Source organism: Chrysemys picta, chromosome 1 (assembly GCF_011386835.1).
Source record: "Chrysemys picta bellii isolate R12L10 chromosome 1, ASM1138683v2, whole genome shotgun sequence".
Taxonomy (NCBI): domain Eukaryota; kingdom Metazoa; phylum Chordata; order Testudines; family Emydidae; genus Chrysemys; species Chrysemys picta.
The window spans coordinates 135,845,221-135,863,747 of NC_088791.1; the positions used below are offsets into that span (position 1 = coordinate 135,845,221).

Consider the following 18,527-nt stretch of genomic DNA (forward strand, 5'->3'; position numbering starts at 1 on the left):
CATCAATCATTAAACCACTGGTCTGAACTGCTACTAAACAAACTCTCAAGAGTTTAGTCAGTTACAACTTTGCAGAAGGCAACACCAAATATTTGCCTTGCTCCAGCCAGAATGTCATAATAAGGCCTTTTGCTCTTCAGGGTTAGTCCCAGATGCCAGCAGAGTCTGAATTAGCTACACACTCAACACTGAGTATCTGGTACTTCCCACAAAATAGCAAAAGGAGCAGGAGCAGCTGGGCTGCCTGGGAGCTTCCTTCTCTTACCCAGAACTTGACAAGGAAGAAGGCATTGGGTGGCCCCTTTTCAAAGAGCTCCTTCAGGCCTCCTTTCTTCTCAGGGAACTTGTCATAGATCTGCCGGATGTCTACCGCCTCGAGGTAGGGGTCACTGTAGCTGGGGCTTGACTGGCCAATGTGAACAAACAGGTGCTTGTTATACTGCAGGGAGACAGGTGTAAGACATTAGGGTGACACAGGATGGGTCTTGGTTCAGATTTATCACCCAGTCCTCTTCACAGCAGAAAAGATGGGAACAGAATGTTCTGTCTGGGACCATCTAACCACAGAGCTCAAGGGAGCTTTTGGACAAAGGCAAACCAGGGAGCCCATTTGGGCCCTAGGACCCAAAAAGCATTTACCTCACAACAGGCATGAACAGTACATGGGAGGGAGGCCTCTTAGGAAAACACTGCAGGAAGTGCCGTCTGGCCCCTAGCCTGCTGAAATGGCTCTGCAGGTATTCTTCCACTATCTCATGATCACCAGGGTGCAGTTTGTTCTGGCCACATCCTCCCACCCTGGCACATGCCCAGAATGCCCACTACACTAGGAGGGGAGACCAGAAGTTGATGGCGTAGAAGTGGCTACACTGGCTTCATGTTATTCTGTCTCTTGGGCCTTAGGACATTTTAATGGAGGAGAATCTGTTTTTACCAGATCCTAAATTGCCCAAGCTTGGCTTCTAAATTTGTCCCTGTCAATGCAGAGCAATTCAGTGGACCGGGCACTTCAATACATAGTTAAATAGCTAGACACATACTGAAGAGCACACCCAGTGTAAATTAAAGCTATCCAGAGACAAAAAATACATGGAAAATGGGAGTGAGGTTTGTATCTTACCGTGTCTTGGTCTTGTTGTTGTTCCAAGAATGCAGAGAATTCTAACATCCAAAGTTTGGAGCTGGCAACCCTTCGCCCCTGCCAAGGTGGAGCCGACGGGGAAGGTGAGAGGCCAGCAGGAGACTCAAACCCTAAAAGCAAGGGGATTATAAAACAAAATGAAAAAGAGCCAAGTCAGCAACAACTGTCATTTTCAGCATCTAATGTCACAGCATAGTGAGAATCTTTTTTGGACTTCAACCCTCATATAAAACACTTGTCACAGACCCATCACTCTGTCCCTCCCTGATCAGCTTCTCAACTGTTCTTCCCGGAGGAAGTAACCCAGGATATACTGCTAAGCAATGGATCGATCTAACTGCCACTGAAGTCAAAAGAAAGATTCCCACTGACTTCAGTGGGAGCTGGACTGGGCCTTAAATGAATAGCAAGACAATCTGCTTGGATATCTCAGAGGAGTCACCATGAATGAGGAAATGCTGAGATTGGGAAGGAAAAACCACCTTCTGCTCTACTAGAACAAGGCATTTGAGGAGTGTCACAGTGGAAATACAACCCCTTTACTGTGGTGAAAACAGAGCAATCTTGTGGCTGGAGCATGGTGCTGGGACCTCGTGACTTCTAATTCTGCCTCTGCCATTGACCTATTACATAATCTTGAGCAAGCCATTTAACCTTGCTCTGCTTCAACTAATGGGAACTTGGCATCTAAATCCCCCTAGGCAGCTTTCAGAACCTCAGCCTATGTTTCTAATAATTCCGCCTGTGTGCAGAGACAGCAGCCATTTTTGTTTTGGAGTTGCTGCAGCCTATTGTAAGAGGACACACACACACTGTGCTCTCTCAGAAACTTTACTGTTCTTCTTCCATGTTTGTGGCTTCCCTTAATTTTAAATGGAGTCATTCACATTGAAAGTAAATATTGCTTTTTGTTTGTGGGGACCAGAGAAATTAAAAACACAGGATCAGATATGGGGAGGTTGATTGAATGAGTGGAGCTGGATGGGACATGTGTTGGCTGGCTGGATCAGGTAAACCTGTAGGGTGCATAGAACAAATCTGGAACGAGATGTGGATTGTTCTCATTCTTGTGGTTTTTCAGGTCCTTGAGGAATATTTGAATTTCCCATTTCCCCTTCAGTGGCAGGAAGCATGGAAGTCTCTTTTATAGTTATGACTAAAGAACTATGATTTTCTTGCATGGCAATATGATGTGTATGTGCTGTGCAAGAAATTGTTTCCCTACCTACCTGGTAACGGGAGTGGAGGTTGAACAGCATAGGTTTGTGGAGAAAAAGGTTTCACGCTGTAGGAATATACATGAGAGTTAGTTAAAGAAAAATCAAAGCATTTTGTTCAGTTCTCTGGGCAAATTAGGTGAAGGACTTTCCCGGGGAGGGGTGGGGAGTGGAAAGTAACTCCACAAGAGGCAAGGAGGGCCCAGAAAGGGGACCCTAATAGTCACTATACAAAAGGGACTTCTAAGAGCATAACTTCAGTGGAGCACCCAATGTACAGAAAGGGACCCAAACAGCCCACGGCATTCTTACCTACACATCCAATAGCACAGACCCACTCAGGGGCATCCTTCAAGCTCACCTCAAAGATTGGCTGTATGGAGACTGCAGGGCTTCTGACTTGATTCCCTATATGGCCTGCCCACCTAGACACTAATGCCCATGTATTTATACAGCCTTTTGTCCAGAGATGGAGTTAAGTGTGGGCAACGTCAGTAAATGGCAACTCTGCCTCTTTTTGTTGGGCTCTGCAAGCTCCTTCCCTGATGATGGGCCATGTGTGGACAGCTTTTCAGAAGTGCTCAACACCCTCAATTGGGACTGGATTATCAACAGAGCTCCGCTCCCAGTTAGGCCAGATTTTCAGAAGTATTCAGCACCTGCCAGCGCCCCCTGTTCTCAGTGGCAGTTGGTGAGTGCTAAGCTCTGGAAAATCTGGCCCTTAGTCAAGATCCCTGAGGGATCCCTCCCCAGTTCACTTGCAAACTAGAGGCCTAATTCAGAGGCCACATGTAAGGAGATATATGCTAGATAGCTTTAGGGTCCCTTGGACCTACTCATACCCACTTACTGATGTGTAAGGGCATCTAAACGGGTGTGACTTACATTCCGAGAAGCCAAGACGTGTGAGTTGGAGGAGGAGAGGTGGCTTACTTTCATTTACACTGTTCTTACAACTTCCTGTTACTGCCTTTTTTGCTACACTCTTTTCTTCTGGACCCTCACTGTAGGCCGGATCAGGCCCAATGTGAATCCCTCCGATTCCCATAGGCGCAGTGGGGCAAATTCCAAGATGAAGTGTAAAAGGGTAAGAGGGTGAGTTAAGGCCCCCATTCAGTTCCCTTTGAAGCCAGTTTTTCTGTTGTCCTTGACAGACATTGGATCAGACCCTAAGTGAGCCTAGAGGCAGTTTGAGTGAGTGTAATGAACGTTTTGGAGGGGTCAGAAGAAGGGGCAAGATGCACCAGTTTAAGACTCCCTCTGAACTCACTTAGACTCATCTTTGAATTTAGCCCTAGGCCTTTTGCCTCAGCTCCATGCCTACTTCCATCGATAGCTAGGGGGAGTGGGGGGGTCTGCCTTTCTGACAAACAGCATCAGATGGCCTTACGGTTTCTTAACCTCGAGCTAATTGAAGGTATTTCCCAGCTCAGGGGAACTTCCACCACAGCATGGGAAGCAACCATGTGTATGCATAGGTGTGGGAGTACTCACTCGTGAGAGGATCCAGCTTGGCCTGGCAAAGCTCCTTGCCAAAACTGCAAAACCAAAGTACAGACACAGTCACCATCCTGAGGCTAAAGAAAACCAGACCTTACTCCTGTCAGAGGCTAGTGATGGCACATAACAAGACGGTGAGCAGGGCTAAGTGAGCCTGTATTCCCCTGCAGGGGCACTGATGGGCCTTGGAAGGGCCAAGCCAGATGTGGTAAGTAATTAAGGACAATGTTTCCAGAGGTAGACGCTGGGTAAGAGTGGCTCCATTTTTGGGTGTCCAACTTCAGAGACCCCAAAGTCCATAGCCGCTTTGGAAAACTTGGCTGCATGCGATTAACCCAGCATGTTACAGTGAGATGAGCTGGGAGGCACTATAGGGCAGGCTAACACCAGGAAATAGACCTTTCTTCAGAGATGGAGCAGAAAAAGCTTCCTTTTGTGCTGCACAAGGCATTCTGCACTGGTTATGTGCATCTAAAAATCAGGCTGGGGGAAGCCTTGGCAAAACCATGCCTGTTCCAAGTTTCCTTGCTCCATGGCTCAAAAAACCTGGGTACACCCATCCGTCGAGCTTCAAAAGCTGGGCTACTGGCCCCATCCCAAACTCTGCCTCTCCTGACCTGTCACAGGGTGGAGAAGAGGGGAGGGAGAGGCAGTGAGACAAAGAGAGGCAGCCTGGGAGGTGGTGCAGTAACAATGGCCAAGTGGGGACAGGGAGGTGACAGCAACTGGAGGGTGAGGGAGGAACACAGCTAGGCCTAGCATTTTGTTCAGCGTGCAGAGTCCAGACATCATGTCTCCTCCTTATTTATCAGGTTAATTCCTGATCTTTACATGCTGCATTACAACTGGCAGCACCAAAAAGAAAAGAAAAAAGAGCAATCTGAACTTCTCAACGTGGAGGGATTCCCGTTACTGCACGCAGCAGCCGTGGCATTCAGGAGACTGGTCTAATGCTGGCTGCATTATGTGTCTGACCCGCCATCACCCTCTTAGCACAGCCCCTGAACCATACAGTTCCAGAGCCCTGGACAGAAGGAACATCCCTCCCCTCAGGATCTCAGTGGGATTCATCCTGCAGGGCACAGAGAATTTTAAAGTTCCATGGCCTGGCTCAAAGGGTTCTGTGGTCAATGGAAGTCTTTCCCATTGACATCAGTGGGCTTTGGATCAGGCCTCATCGTTTTAGGCTTCTATATGAGGTCACCTATCACCATGGTATCCAAGCACTCATGACTGTACGTGCCCAAGAGGGGGTTGGGGAAGGATGGCAAGAATGGATTTGCTCAATACAAAAGAACCATGTGCCAAAAAAGACAGCACAGACATCCTACAACATCACTGGTGATTAACATCACAAACGCTCCTCTCATCTACATCGGTTTTAGTGCGTCTCCACTGACTTCACTGGAGTTACTCCTGATTTACACCAGCTTGAGGGGTGAATCAGGCCCTAAATGTTGCAGTTACATGGCAAATTTGCCCTTCATGTTAATGAGGTGCACTTTGAACTTGTCCCCTGTGGTCTGTTTCTGGGGTGTGTGTCTATCACAGTTCCTAACTCATCTGTAGCTGACTCTCCTGTCCCATTTCCATTGAGACACTTCACTCACCCCAGACACAGCAGGGTAGGCTGGTCGCGGGAGGCCAGGCAATACCATTTTACTGTGGAAGGCGGTTGCAGAGATGATCTGGGCAGATGACATTGTAGCCATACTCTGCATGGCTTTATCTTTAGCTGCCTGATCCTAGGGGGGAGAGGAAGGGAAAAAAATACATGGTGATTATAATAATAAATATATGTCCTGATGTTGTGCTGGGCACCCAGGGCTCCCATGGACTTCGATCAGGGAAATGGGTGCTGAGCACCTCTGAAAAATCAGGCCAGTAAAGCCATTCAACAGGACCACAAGTGACTTTCTAATGCACAGAGTTCACCATAGTTAAGACTGCAACTTAACTTCCATTATAAAATCCGGTGATCGCTTGCTCAGAACTTTCCCAACATTTCTCCCTTTGGTCTGAAGCTTTTCACACTTAGTCTCAGCTCTGTGGCTGTGAGGTTTTGTTACTGGAAGTATGAGTCAGATCCTGCCAGCCATTTCTCAATTACTGGCAAGGAGCTGGGATGGGACAGATACTTTTCCATTACTAAAAATCTAGACTCCGACTCAGGGGTAACACAAAAACAGCTCCTCACCACAAAACAATCCCCTCCAACCCGGCACTTGGGCTGGTCTGAGGATCAGTCGCTTTGTTACGATCCATTTTTTGAGGGGGAAAATAAGTTGTAAGCCACCAGAAAATCACTCCTAGATATGTACAGCAGGAAAGCCCTGCTTGCCTTTTTTGGGATGGCAACACCTGTGGTGGTGTGTAGAGTACAGACCCTGTATGCCCAGCTAGCACGGCTATAAGTAGCCGCACAGACGGTGAGGCACAGTTTAGACGAGCAGAGGAGAGTGCCCCACATGGTTGAACCCTAGAGTATATACCATGCACACCCAAGCAGTGCCTCCCTGGTCTACACTGCCTCTCCCCTGCCAGAGCTTTTCCCCATGGCATGTAGCTACACATACCCTACATGCCACCACAAGTGCAGACAAGGCCTTAGCTGTACTATGGAGTTGGGCATTTATGCTTGTGGGTAATGACACTATGCAGTCACTAGGAGGTTTAATATGTGGAGCAGGGACCTCAAGGCTCCTCCTTCCCAGCTAGGGAGCATCGGCAGCAGGCCGGGCCACTATCCTCCCACCCTCCGTTCGCCGCTTCTACATCCAGTCCCTACCTTTCAAACTCTCTTCTGTCTGTGACATCATAATTGTGACAGTGATGTCATAGGTGGGATGATGATTTTCATAAGCAACTGGAATAGGCGACCTCTTACACGTGAAGAAAAGAGGCACCTCCTTCCTCAGCAGCTCTGCTCCTTGTGTGTATTCAGAGTCAGAGCAGCTGGCTTTAGTACCTAAAATAAATTCTGTCCCTAGGGTCTCCATCCCTTTTCCCAACCTCTTCCTTCCCTCAAAACTCCCTGAATGCTAATAATTAAAAAAATCAGAGGAAGTAAAAAAACTGAAAATAAATGAGCCTCTACAGAGGGAATGGTCTCCAGCTATAGTGTTTTCCATGGAGCCGCAGCAGAACCAGCTGGTATCTCTGTGTTGGTATCACTCAGTATGTGGAAGGGAAATATTTTTAACTGCTGAGAAAGCCCTACAAATGTTCAAAAGCCAGGGGAAGCTTCTGCAGAGCCCCACTGAAATAAGGCTTTAGGGAAATATTTTAAAGATGACCTGCTAAATTTTAAAAAAGGGTTTATGTCCATTTTTGCTTCTTGATGATGTAAAAAGACTTCCCAATTGCCGCTAAGGCTTTTTTTCTGTTTGCTTTTTACATTTGAAATTCAACTGTAATCTACTCTGCTTTATGGGGAAGATATAAAGAAAAGACAGCTAACTTGTAGAATAACAACACACGATCATTTAAGAAGTGAAATGTGGGTAACTGAGAGCAGAAGGGATTTTCAATCAGACTGTTTAAAACCCTTTTTTTCCCCAGTTCGAATTTTGTTAATTCAAATGCCTGACAAAGAGTTGGGAGCAAACTTGTCTTTGTTAAAGATTCAACACTGATCCCTTCCCCTTCAGCTAAGGGACGAGAAAGCTCTGAAGCAATTTCTCTAGACTTCCAGCAAAAATAGGAAAAGAGCAAACTTGATATTTCTCATATTGCTAAAGCAAGAACAAAAATGTCCTCCACCCGCCCCAAGCCCTTCTTATACTTTGTAAGGAAACAAATAAGGACACAACCCCTCCCCCTCCTTTTATTCTTTGAAGATCATTTTTCAGTCTGGCTTTAGTGCAGGTGAGAGATATTTTAGCCAATTAGGACATAGAAAATTGCTGTCTCCTGGGGAAGTATTTTTCCTCAAGCTTTATCTCATCTTTGTTAAATTCATCTTGAACATGGTGCAAAAGCCTGTTACAGGCACAGTGGACAGCTGCAGAATACACTCTCGTTTGTGCTGTGGAAATAGCACTACACTAATTGCCAAATAAATCAGAACGTGGCAGGTCTGATCTCCAGGGTATAAACACAAAATGTGTATTTGATATGGAAGGGGAACCAGCAGCAGGACAGCACACAGCTGCCAGCAGGAACTTGGGAGAAGGGCAGTAACCTCTCTGATTGTATCTACTCACTCTACAAAGAGGAGCGAGGGAAATGAAGTAAGTAAGTAAGTTGAATGTGCGTGGCAGACTTGCCTCTGCAGGTCAGAAAGGAACTGACTGGTGCTGGGAAATGGTTCACTGCAGGCATCTGAGCAGAGCTCACAGCATGGACCAAGGAAATGTAAAAGGAAGCTAGAAATGGAGCTCCCCAAGACACCGTCATTCCCTGAGAATGAAGTCTCCATGCCCCTAGGTGTTAAGTGGAAGCAGGCTCAGCTAGCTCACTTTCCAATCACACCAAATCCCAGGGCTGTGACGCACAAGGAACAGAATCAAAGTTACAGCTACAAGCAGCAGTAAATCTTTTCACATGGTGGGCAGTTGTTTCCTGCTCGCACTGCGTCTCTCAAGCCAGCTTCCACCTGAATAGATCACTTACTGGCACCACAGGCTTCCAGCCCAGACAGCCATACCTAGCAGCTTCGAATTGGGCAGCTGTAATTTGTAACTTCTTTCCCTTCTCAAAGCAGCTGGAAACAGGACTGGCTGATCACAGAACTAGCACAGAGTTCTACAAAGAAACTGAGGGAGGGGTGGAAAGTGTGGTAGCTGGGGCTCAAAACACATGCAGGTCAACACTGATCGGGACTGAGTCCAGCTGGTTCATTTAAAGAGAGTCAGCTCCTGACGATGAACACTGTGGAGTCATAGAAGTGGGAGGCTGGAAGGGACCTTGAGAAGTCATCAACTCCAGCCTCCTCCACTGAGGCAGGAGCAAGGATAGCTAGACCATCCCTGACAAGTGTTTTTCTAACCTATTATTAAAAACCTCCTATGATGGGGATTCTACAACCTCCCTTAGTAACCTCTCCCAATGTTTAATATCCTTATAGTTACAAGCCTTTTACTAATATCTAACCCAAATCTCCCTTGCTGCAGATTAACCCCATTACTACTTGTCCTGCCTTCAGTGGACATAGAGAACAATTGATCACTATCCTCTTTATAACAGCCCTTAACATATTTGAAAAGTGTTATCGGGTCCCCCCTCAGTTTTCCTCTCAAGACTAAACATACCCAGGGTTTTTTTCACCTTTCCTTTTAGGCAGGCTTGGTAGAATTTGATTTTTTTTTTAATATAATTTTGACAGATAATATTAATGCTTATTTTGAAGCATTTTTTACTTTTATGTATTTAAATTTTCTCAGTTGCAAAAATTATGGGGTTTTAAGGGTTTTTTATTTTTATCTAGTGACATTTTCAAAGTTGTGGGAAATTATGTAGTAGGGTGAGGCAATAATTCTTTAATTCCAGTAGACATTCAGATTGAAAAAGTTCAAGCTTTATAACCATTAAAACACAAATTGTCAACATCACATGTCAAAACATACGAAGTAAATATCCTTAAATCAAACTCTGATACCTTCTCAAGCCGCATTTCTCTTCCTTTGCCTAGCTGTACCTTTCACAGTTATTACTGATCAAAATAGTTTTTGTCGATTTGTGTGCATACAGTGAAACTGATGTTTACCACCATTTACTGATAAAAATTTAATCCTTCCAAGCCTACTCGTCGGTCATGTTTTCTAAACCTTTGATCATTTTTATTGCTTTCCTCTGGACTCTCTCTAGTTTGTCCACATCTTTCTACACACAGCACTTCAGCGGAGGCCTCACCAGTGCCGAGAACAGTGGGACGATTACCTCCTGGGTCTGACATACAACAGTTCTGTTAATACAGCCCAGAAGTCACCTACAGTTTCTAAGCAGTTTAGTCCTAAATTACACTCTTCACCCAGACCTGTGTTAGACACAGGGTCAGAGTCATCTCAGTTGGCACAGGGAATCACAATTTGCAAGGAATGTCCCTCCCCAGTAGAAGCGCGTCCCCTGAGGAGGTACTGGTTGCCATCACTGTAGTCCCCTCACGGTTATGCCAGCCGAGGGTAGCTTTAGTTTGTCCAGGCAGCTCCATAGGATTGCCACCAGGAGAAGTGGTGAGTCACCACATCCCCACAGCTCATCCTGACCCGTGGCAGCAAAAAGATGGGAGATTGTGGCCACTTTTTGCCTACCCCACCCCCATGTATGTTCTGCCACTGTGAGCCCAGTGATGTACACTACGGCGGCATACACCAGAGGTAAATCGGCCCATAGAAATGAAAGTCATTGTTTCTTCATTCTTTAAATAGAAATCGCCTCCAGCACCACAGAGCCATAACAATACAAGTGTTAGCTCAGCACTTCCTGGGAAGTGCCTCTTCCTCCCCGGCTTACGGCAGTTTAACTGCTGATCTCCCCATTAACAAGGCTGTCTGGCAGGACTGGCTGGTGTGTGTGTGTTATGGGTAAGGATGCCCAGCATACCTTTAGCTTGGCTTGGATCTCCCGGGCTTTCCGACGCGCCAGCACCTGGATGTGACTAGACACCTGCATTGAAAAACAATTGCCATCCTCATTCAAGGGGACATCTTGGGAGTTGCCTGCAGTACTGAACAGAAGCCCATGACGTCTGTGCGAAGGGGATTAGTGATCCTTTTAGTTTCTTTTTTTTCTTTTCTTTTCTTTTTTTTTTTAAAGAGAGGTTGCAGTAAGACTTTCTTCCAAGTGAAAACAAGCCCAATCTGATTATGCTGCAGGTGTCAAATTAGAGGTCTCCACTGACCCAAAGGGCCCTGTGAAATCACAGCCATTCTGTGACATGTAAGCAGACTCCTTAAGCCCTGTAGGAGACCTCTCTCCTTATGGTACCAAGTTATGGCCTCGTCCAGGTAGAAGGGACGCTTCCCAAAGTGAGTTCATACCTAAATCCCTCCTCCCCGGCCTTTATAAATTCCTCTGACTCGCTTGACTTTTCCCCCTCCCACCTTGGGCTATGCCAAAGGCCCTTCATTTGCCATTTTTATTTTTATTTCCTGGGAAATTATTGGGCTTTATTTAAAAAACAGTGAAAACCATAAACAAAGGGCAGTGGGCGGAGGGCAGGAGGGGTGCCCAGTACTCCCAGGGGAAGGGGGGCAGGGACACTTGCCATGTAGCAGTTACGGAAGCCTTCCACTCCCTGCAGCGGCAGGGCAGTCTCGCTGCTGGGACCTGGCTCCTTGCCTGTCTCGCTCCCCCACTGTGCAGAGGAAGCTGATGGGGCTGCACTGAAGGGCCAGGGTCAGCAGGGGGCTCTGTCTAGCAGAGGCAGCTGATGGGCTCTGTGCACTGGGGCTGCGCTAAACCTGGGGTCAGGAGAGGAGTGGAAGCAGGGCTGGCCTTACCATGAGGCGAACTGAGGTGGCCACCTCAGGTGCCAGACTGTGGGGGGTGCCACTAGGACCCTGAGTGTAGAAAATTGTGTCTGCTGCTGCTGCTGTGAGGGGGTATGGTGGCATCATTTGAGCTCCCCATCTCAGGTGCCAAAATGTTGTGGGTCGGCCCTGAGTGGAAGACTGCAAGCCGTGAGTACTGATCCCCTCTGCCAGGGAGAGCCTTCTGCTGACCCCATCCCTTCAGCATTGCCCTGTCTGCTTCCCATGCAAAAAAAATCCCCAGGTCCCAAAACAGCCCAAATTTGGGTGAAAAGTCAATAAAACTGGACTACTGGCTTTTTCAAAAACCCGGGAATGGTTCAGGGAAAAGTCAGTAAATACCAATAACAGGCACAGGGCCATCATCATAAAGCTGAGAGAAATGAGGGCTGAGCCTCCGCCCAGCTTCTTTATAAAGTGGTGGAGTTAAGAGAGGAGCTAATGCTAACTCTGAACTTGTGTGTGCCTGAAAGGTTCTCGACCAAAAGGTCTGGAGATCTGAAGTTCTGTGTGTGTCTCCAGCAATAGCACATTATTCTAAACAGCCCAAACCACTGTTTTAATCCCTGACCTGGAAGGACCACCTGTAGGAGTTCGGTTCCTAGGGCTACTCATTCTTTGACCTTTCGAGTGAGATGGCCCAAAAGGGGACCAATTACGGTGATGGGACTCTTGTCTACAGAGAACAGGACTGAGACTGCGAACTCATTCATATGTATCACCCATTAGATGGTAACAACTTCCAGTAACTAACAAGGAGGGGGAGAAAGGCACCATACACCAAAGCCAGGGGTAATCAATTATTTTTTGTCAAGGTCCAAATTTCTTGGTCAAGATATTTCTTGGAGGTCCAAACTCCAGAGAAAATAATACAAAAATAACAACAAAATATTAATAAGTAAATAAAAAAAGTTCACAGTCTGTTAAAAAGTTCTGGCGGTCCAGATTTGGCCCAGGGTCTATTGACTATCCCGGCCTAGCCTCTCTCACTAACCCAAAAATGTAACAGTTAATATCTCACTGAACGTGTCATTGCAGGAAGTTTCCTGTGTCACTGTGTGATAGTGCTACAGTCCAATCTGAAGACACTCAGGGCTTGTTTATACTTACGCGCTGGTTCGGCGGCAGGCAATCGAACTTCTGGGTTCGATTTATCGCGTCTTGTCTGGACGCGATAAATCGAACTCAGAAGTGCTCCCCGTCGACTCCGGTAATCCTGCTCGCCGCGAGGAGTACGCGGAGTCGACGGGGGAGCCTGCCTGCCGGGTCTGGACCGCGGTAAGTTCGAACTAAGGTACGTCGACTTCAGCTACGTTATTCACGTAGCTGAAGTTGCGTACCTTAGTTCGATTTGGGGGTTTAGTGTAGACCAAGCCTCAGAGTGACTAAACTCACAACTCTCATTACCCAGCTGACTGCGATGATCTCTTTCCAAAAGGCAGAGACTAATTGCAGCCAGCAGAGAGGCAATTAGTTCACACAAGCCCTCTCCATCCCTCGGGACACAAACAAAGCAGCCAGTGTAACACAGTCAGCTTCACACCTACCTGTTTCCTTGTGCGCGTTTTCCCTGTTCTCAGTTTAATATAGCGGGCAATCAGCTCATTTCGGCCTGGAACAAGGAAATAATGCAAACCAAAGTTTAGAGAGACATGATCTCAGCAAGAAGATGCAGCCTGCAGGGAGGCTATAAGCCCTAACGCTATCCCCTAGGTCAGGAATGTTCTCATTTAGTTCATGTGGCAGAGGCCAGTGTTTAAAGAGCAGAAGTCTCGACTGAAAATTCTATTCTTGATATTGCCTTTGTGCAATTTACAATGATCTATAAAAGTTCCAGGTTTGTGTCCTTTTAATGGCTGGTTGTGATCAATGAAGTTCCGAGGGGGTTTCTTCTTGCTCTTTTTCTATTGAACCTTACAAATTCAGGTCTTGTCTGCCTTGTTTTCCATGGAAGGCTGCATGAATACTTGGAAAACTAGTGGGATTAGAACATCACAAATATCAAAATAATGATAATTGAGAGGGGAAGTGATATTTTATTTGGATGGTTTAAAGCTCTCTGGGGTGAGGGGTTATTTGGTTTGTTTTTTTTTAAACACCTATTTAACTCAAACACGTGGATAAAAAATTCAGAGAAAGGTTTCAGAGTAGCAGCCGTGTTAGTCTGTATCCGCAAAGAGAACAGGAGTACTTGTGGCACCTTAGAGCTTATGCTCTAATAAATTTGTTAGCCTCTAAGGTGCCACAAGTACTCCTGTTCTTAATTCAGAGAAAAGCTCTCTCTGTTAAAAATTCAATACCCGGGCCCTTTCATGAAGGATTGAGAAGCTCTCACTCTAGGTCCCCAAGTCCTCCAAGGAGACTTCCAGCAGAAACACTTAATCTTGACAGTTCTAAAGTAAAAACATGAAGAATTTTTTTTAAATAATAAAAAAATCCAAACTTTATCAATTATAAAGCCACACAAAAGGGCACAAACACTTTTTTTTGGTGTCTTTTCCATGTCACTTTTAGCTGATGTTGACAGAGGGAGCTGCAGCCACAGGATGGTTTACGTTATGTTCATGAAATGTAACGAAGCACAGAAATGGCTGTCTCCAACACTCTGTCCACTTAAGTCTCAATCCGTTTCCTGCTCATGTTGTTAGAGAGGCTCCCCTTGTTCTCACTGGGAGAAGGAGCAGGCCCTTAGCCACACGGATTTTCCATTTTTCCCTGCTCTGCTACGCACAAAGATGGAATTATTTGATGCCCCGCATAGTACTGCTGACTTCTCTGATTCTCACAGTGCCAGCTAGCGCAGCGACAAGCCCAAGAGAGAGCTAGATGGGAGCAGATGCTGTTAGACTACCTACCACCTGGCTGTTTTTCAACCAGCATAGCCATTTCTGCAAAGCTGAGACCAATTGCTAGCGAGATATCAACATCAGCCTGATAACCGACCTTTCTCTAGTGCCAAGAATAATATTTATGGCTTTCAAAGCCTCCATCTGGCTGACTCAGGCCAGTAGCCTCGCAGACTTGCATTTACGGAGCAATGCCAGAGATGCTGGCTTGGCCCAGAGCTGGAGAAAGACAATCTGACAATGGTGAACAATGGAAGCTAGACAGAACAAAATAAGCTCCTCAAAACCTGTTTGTCTCTAATGAAGTGTGAGGGAATGTGTATGTCTACAGAGGAGGTGGGCTGCAGAGAAGGAGGAATGGGGAGTGAAAGAGAGAGGAAGAGAGAACTGACCCAGCGAGAATTTTACAAGTAGAATTTCAGACAATCACAAACCAGCGAAAATAAGCTTTATGGGGCAAATGTATCTATGGTGCGACTCCATTCAAGTCTGTGGGTTACACAAAGCGAGCCCAATCCCCTCACAATTATCACTGAGACCATCACTGACAAACCAGGGAAAATTCTGCACAGATGTAGACCCTATGCAATTCCATTACAGTCAGTCAAGTCGCATGTGGCAGAAGCTGGTGCAGAAATGAGCTCTTTTGTATCCAAGCACGCAGTCACCCTCTTTTCCAACTTCCATGCTTTGCTCTCCATTTCTCATCTCTCATTACCTCATTCCACCTTCCTCTCTCTGAAGGTTCACTTTCCATACCAAGCCAGGAGACAGAAAGGCAGCAGGGTGCATTACTTGCTAAAGGCTCCAGTAGCAAATGCACGTGACCATGCAGAGATATTAGCAACCCAGGGACAGACAGAATTATGGAGTGTGCTAAACCCGAGAACATCCCTAATGGGAACATATTAAAAGAAGGTCATAACCCCAAGAGAAGCCAATTCTAAAGATCCGTTGTTCCCCCTATTAGAAGCCAGCGGTGCGCATGTGATGGATTTCTAGAAGTTTGTGGGTTCACAGTCTATGGAGGGCAGTTTGTTTCCATCACAAACCTGGCTGCAGGATATTCAAAGCCTCATGCCATGTCTTCACTTGGCTGGAATGGGCTGGGAGCTGTCGCACACTGTCAGATGGCTCATTTTTTAGAGCTCAGTAATCCGATCGCATGTTGTGTTCTCAGAATAACTCCCGTTGAGGCCTTCCACAGTCACAGGAACCTGCCAACAGTTGTGTCTCCTCTGTCTGAACTGCGCATTGGATTTCATGAAGCGCTAGCCAACATACCAACTGTAGCCCACCGCCAGAAAGCCCTTTATCCTCCCTGAAGCCTTCCCCTTGGAGGCACAAGATTAAAAAACAGAGAGTGCAAGAAAGAGTCTCCCTCAGGTTCTTGCGCTGCTTGTTATTCTCTTTACAGCCCTGTGCATTTGAAGCAGGTTTGCCTTCTGCTTTTGTATCTCACTCCTATTAGATGTCTATCCCAGCAGCATTAGATCTGTCTCTCGTCCCATCTCACTTTAGATTGCAGCTACTTGGATTCAGTAAATTCCACCAAGGTTTTCCTAAGAGAAGCACAAAGCATCTTTAATTCCCCATTCCTAACTCTGCTCATTTCATAGAAGAAGAAGGCATCATTGCAGAAGAAGTCAAAGCAGGCCCCTAAGCCATGCGAAATATGTCCCAATCCAATTTCTCAGCTATTCTTTGCTGTCTTCCATAGAAATTTTCCCCACTAGCCTGGGATAAACCCTGTGTATCAGAGAGCACGTGCTCACAGAAAGGAGAAAGTGGGGTACTAGAGATTCTATTCTGTACTGGGTGGGAGTGAATAGTGGTCTCTGCAGATAGTCTCTACTGTGAAATGGTGTAAAAATACCTGCTCCTTGGTGCAATCTGGTCCATTCCAAAGGCAAGAAAAGAATATTTGCATTGGGAAGTACTCTGATGAGCAGCACGGGTAAGCAATCTCTGACAGTGATGACCCAAAAGGGGTTAAGTAAATCAGACGTAGGGAAATTATCTGACCCATCTTTTCAATCTGGTGGTATAATTTTAGTGAATGGCTAGTGGGATGTCACTGTTTTCTGGACTTCATATTTATTTACTTAACTGTTGATTTTACAAAACACAAAAACATCTCCTCCAAGAATTGCACACACCGGAAACTGACTGCCACAAATAAATCAAGCCACTAGGAAGTTACAGACATGCAGTACAACATCTGCGCCTTTCAATGCGCTATAAGCATGAAACAAAACTAAATAGGGAGTTAGTCCCAGGTTCTGTCGGGACATGACTTAGACAAAATTCTAACACGGGGACGAGAATCTTAGCTAAATCATCACTGTCAAATCTACTGCCTTAGGTCTGCTTCCCTGCCTTCCTCTTTTTTCATCCCGCTTGTTCCTTTCCTCTTTCCTTCCAGTTATAGTAGATGCCTTCTTGGGCATCATCTTTTTAAAAATAGTGTCTCATATGCCAGTCCTAGACCCACTCACCTTGTCTATCTACCGCATAGTCCTTCCTCCTCAGCAAGATCACTGCAACAATTAACCACTCACTGATATCTTCCCTGATACTAAGTTCACTGCCATCATCGTTAGACTCTCTCCTGCTCATTCGCTACTATCCGACCTTCCATTTCCTACTAAAGTCCTGGGAAAAGTCTTCTCCTCCTCCTGTCTCCCAGCAAAGTCTCCTCTACTGCTTTCAGTCCCGCTTCTTCTCCTTCCAGACCACTGGAACTGCCCTTTCTGAATAATCAATGATCTTGCTCTCTCTAGCCCTGACTCCCTCCCTCCTGACTGCTTGATATTATCCACCATGACCCAGCGCATCCTTGCTCTTCTATTTTCACCCCATAACTCCCCTTTGTCTGGTACGAACTTCTCCACTAAGGTTTTAGCCCTTGGCCTCATCTCTCCTCTCCTCTAGCTATTCCCCAATGGCCTTCCCCCTTTCCGAATTTAACCTTGCATATCAATTTCCTACACAGGTAGTTTTCTACACACTGCACTGAGTCAGCTAAAAGTCGGCGTGTGTAAACGCCCTTTGTCGGCACTTTTGCCGACAAAATACTTCCACCCCCGCGAGTGGCATTCAGTTTGTTGGCAGGAGAGCGCTCCTGCCGACAAAGCTGCATTCATACTGCCACTTGCTGCGGCAAAACTTTTGTTTTTCAGGGGGAGCCTGAGTCTCTAAACACTAAATTAATGAAGTCAAAATTCACACACATCCAGCTTCTTTCAGAGTTCACAAAAATCTGTATTGTTCCTCCCTTCTTACCACACAGTCAGTGCTGAATTCACAGCCAGACACTCCTTAAGAGGAGGAGGAGAAACATAATTACATAGCTACTGTATGTCCTCACCTCAGTACAGCTTGGTGTTTCCTTTACTGTACGTGCCCTGGCCCTCACACTCCACATGACTTGGCTGCATATACATAGACACCCCTATAGTCTCTCTTCCAACCACAAGAGGGGGCCAGCTTCATAGTTGCTCAGAGCTACCATTGTACAGTAGGGTTCGTTACTCTGACCTAACCCCAAATTGCCACTTTGCTTTCTACGCACCCCAGTTCCATAAATCTACCCATCCCTTCCAACTTTAGTCTCTGTCAAGATTGTGTCTGTGGCAATTCTTCTGCTAAAGCACATATTCATCCCTAAGTCTACTGTCTTGGCTAGAGTAGTTCCTTCCTCCATGGTTTCCCTAAGCCCCAGCCCTGCATGCACACTTGACTGTTCAAAATGCACCTCCTTGGCTCCTCACCCACGCCCAGAAGCAGGAGCATAGCACTCCTGTCCTCAGAGTCTTTGCTGCCCATTTCAGCATCTAGCAGAAAATCTACTTCCTAGTCTCCAAGGTCCCTCGTGTTATCTCCCCTCCCATTGCCATTACTTCTTAGTTTGGGCTCCGCTATCTCTCTTCCAAACCTATTCTCTATGCTGTTAGATCCTTCCCTCACGAAGCCCTTACCATGAGGTGGCATAGCTTCCTTGTCTCTTTGTGCCAAACTGGTTCCCCAGCTTTCCCCAAGTCTCATCTCAGGAACTATTTCTTCTCCTTGGCCTGTGACTCCTAATCCTCTCGCTGATAAAAGAATTAAACACCACTACTTTAGTATCCCACTTTTCCCAGCCTCAATCATCAACCCTGAAACTTGGCTTTAGTACTCCAATATCTTCCATGGCCTACCCCATGCTATGCAGGCATTTGTGGTGTCCCAGGGAGATCCCCTCTGTAACAAGGCTGTGGAACAATCAAGAGAAGTCTGACCCCAAGGAATCCATGCATGGTTTCATGCTGAGCCCAACACATAGTGGGATATGACCTAGGAATTTAGTCAG

General features: G+C 46.3%; 1 protein-coding gene across 5 annotated transcripts in view; it reads right to left on the reverse strand.

The window, feature by feature from the left end:
• TEAD4 (TEA domain transcription factor 4) overlaps window positions 1-18,527 on the reverse strand; it is a 79,556-nt gene that overhangs the window by 19,826 nt on the left and 41,203 nt on the right. For 4 of the 5 annotated variants that reach the window (XM_065584249.1, XM_005307857.4, XM_065584263.1 and 1 more), the window contains 7 exons: window positions 12,878-12,942; window positions 10,402-10,464; window positions 5,469-5,603; window positions 3,853-3,896; window positions 2,371-2,426; window positions 1,121-1,251; window positions 266-439 (listed from right to left, as the gene is read on the reverse strand). In XM_065584249.1, coding sequence (XP_065440321.1) covers window positions 266-439; window positions 1,121-1,251; window positions 2,371-2,426; window positions 3,853-3,896; window positions 5,469-5,603; window positions 10,402-10,464; window positions 12,878-12,942 — 668 coding nt within the window. The remainder of the gene's footprint in view (window positions 1-265; window positions 440-1,120; window positions 1,252-2,370; window positions 2,427-3,852; window positions 3,897-5,468; window positions 5,604-10,401; window positions 10,465-12,877; window positions 12,943-18,527) is intronic. The other variant, XM_065584253.1, reaches the window with a different exon arrangement.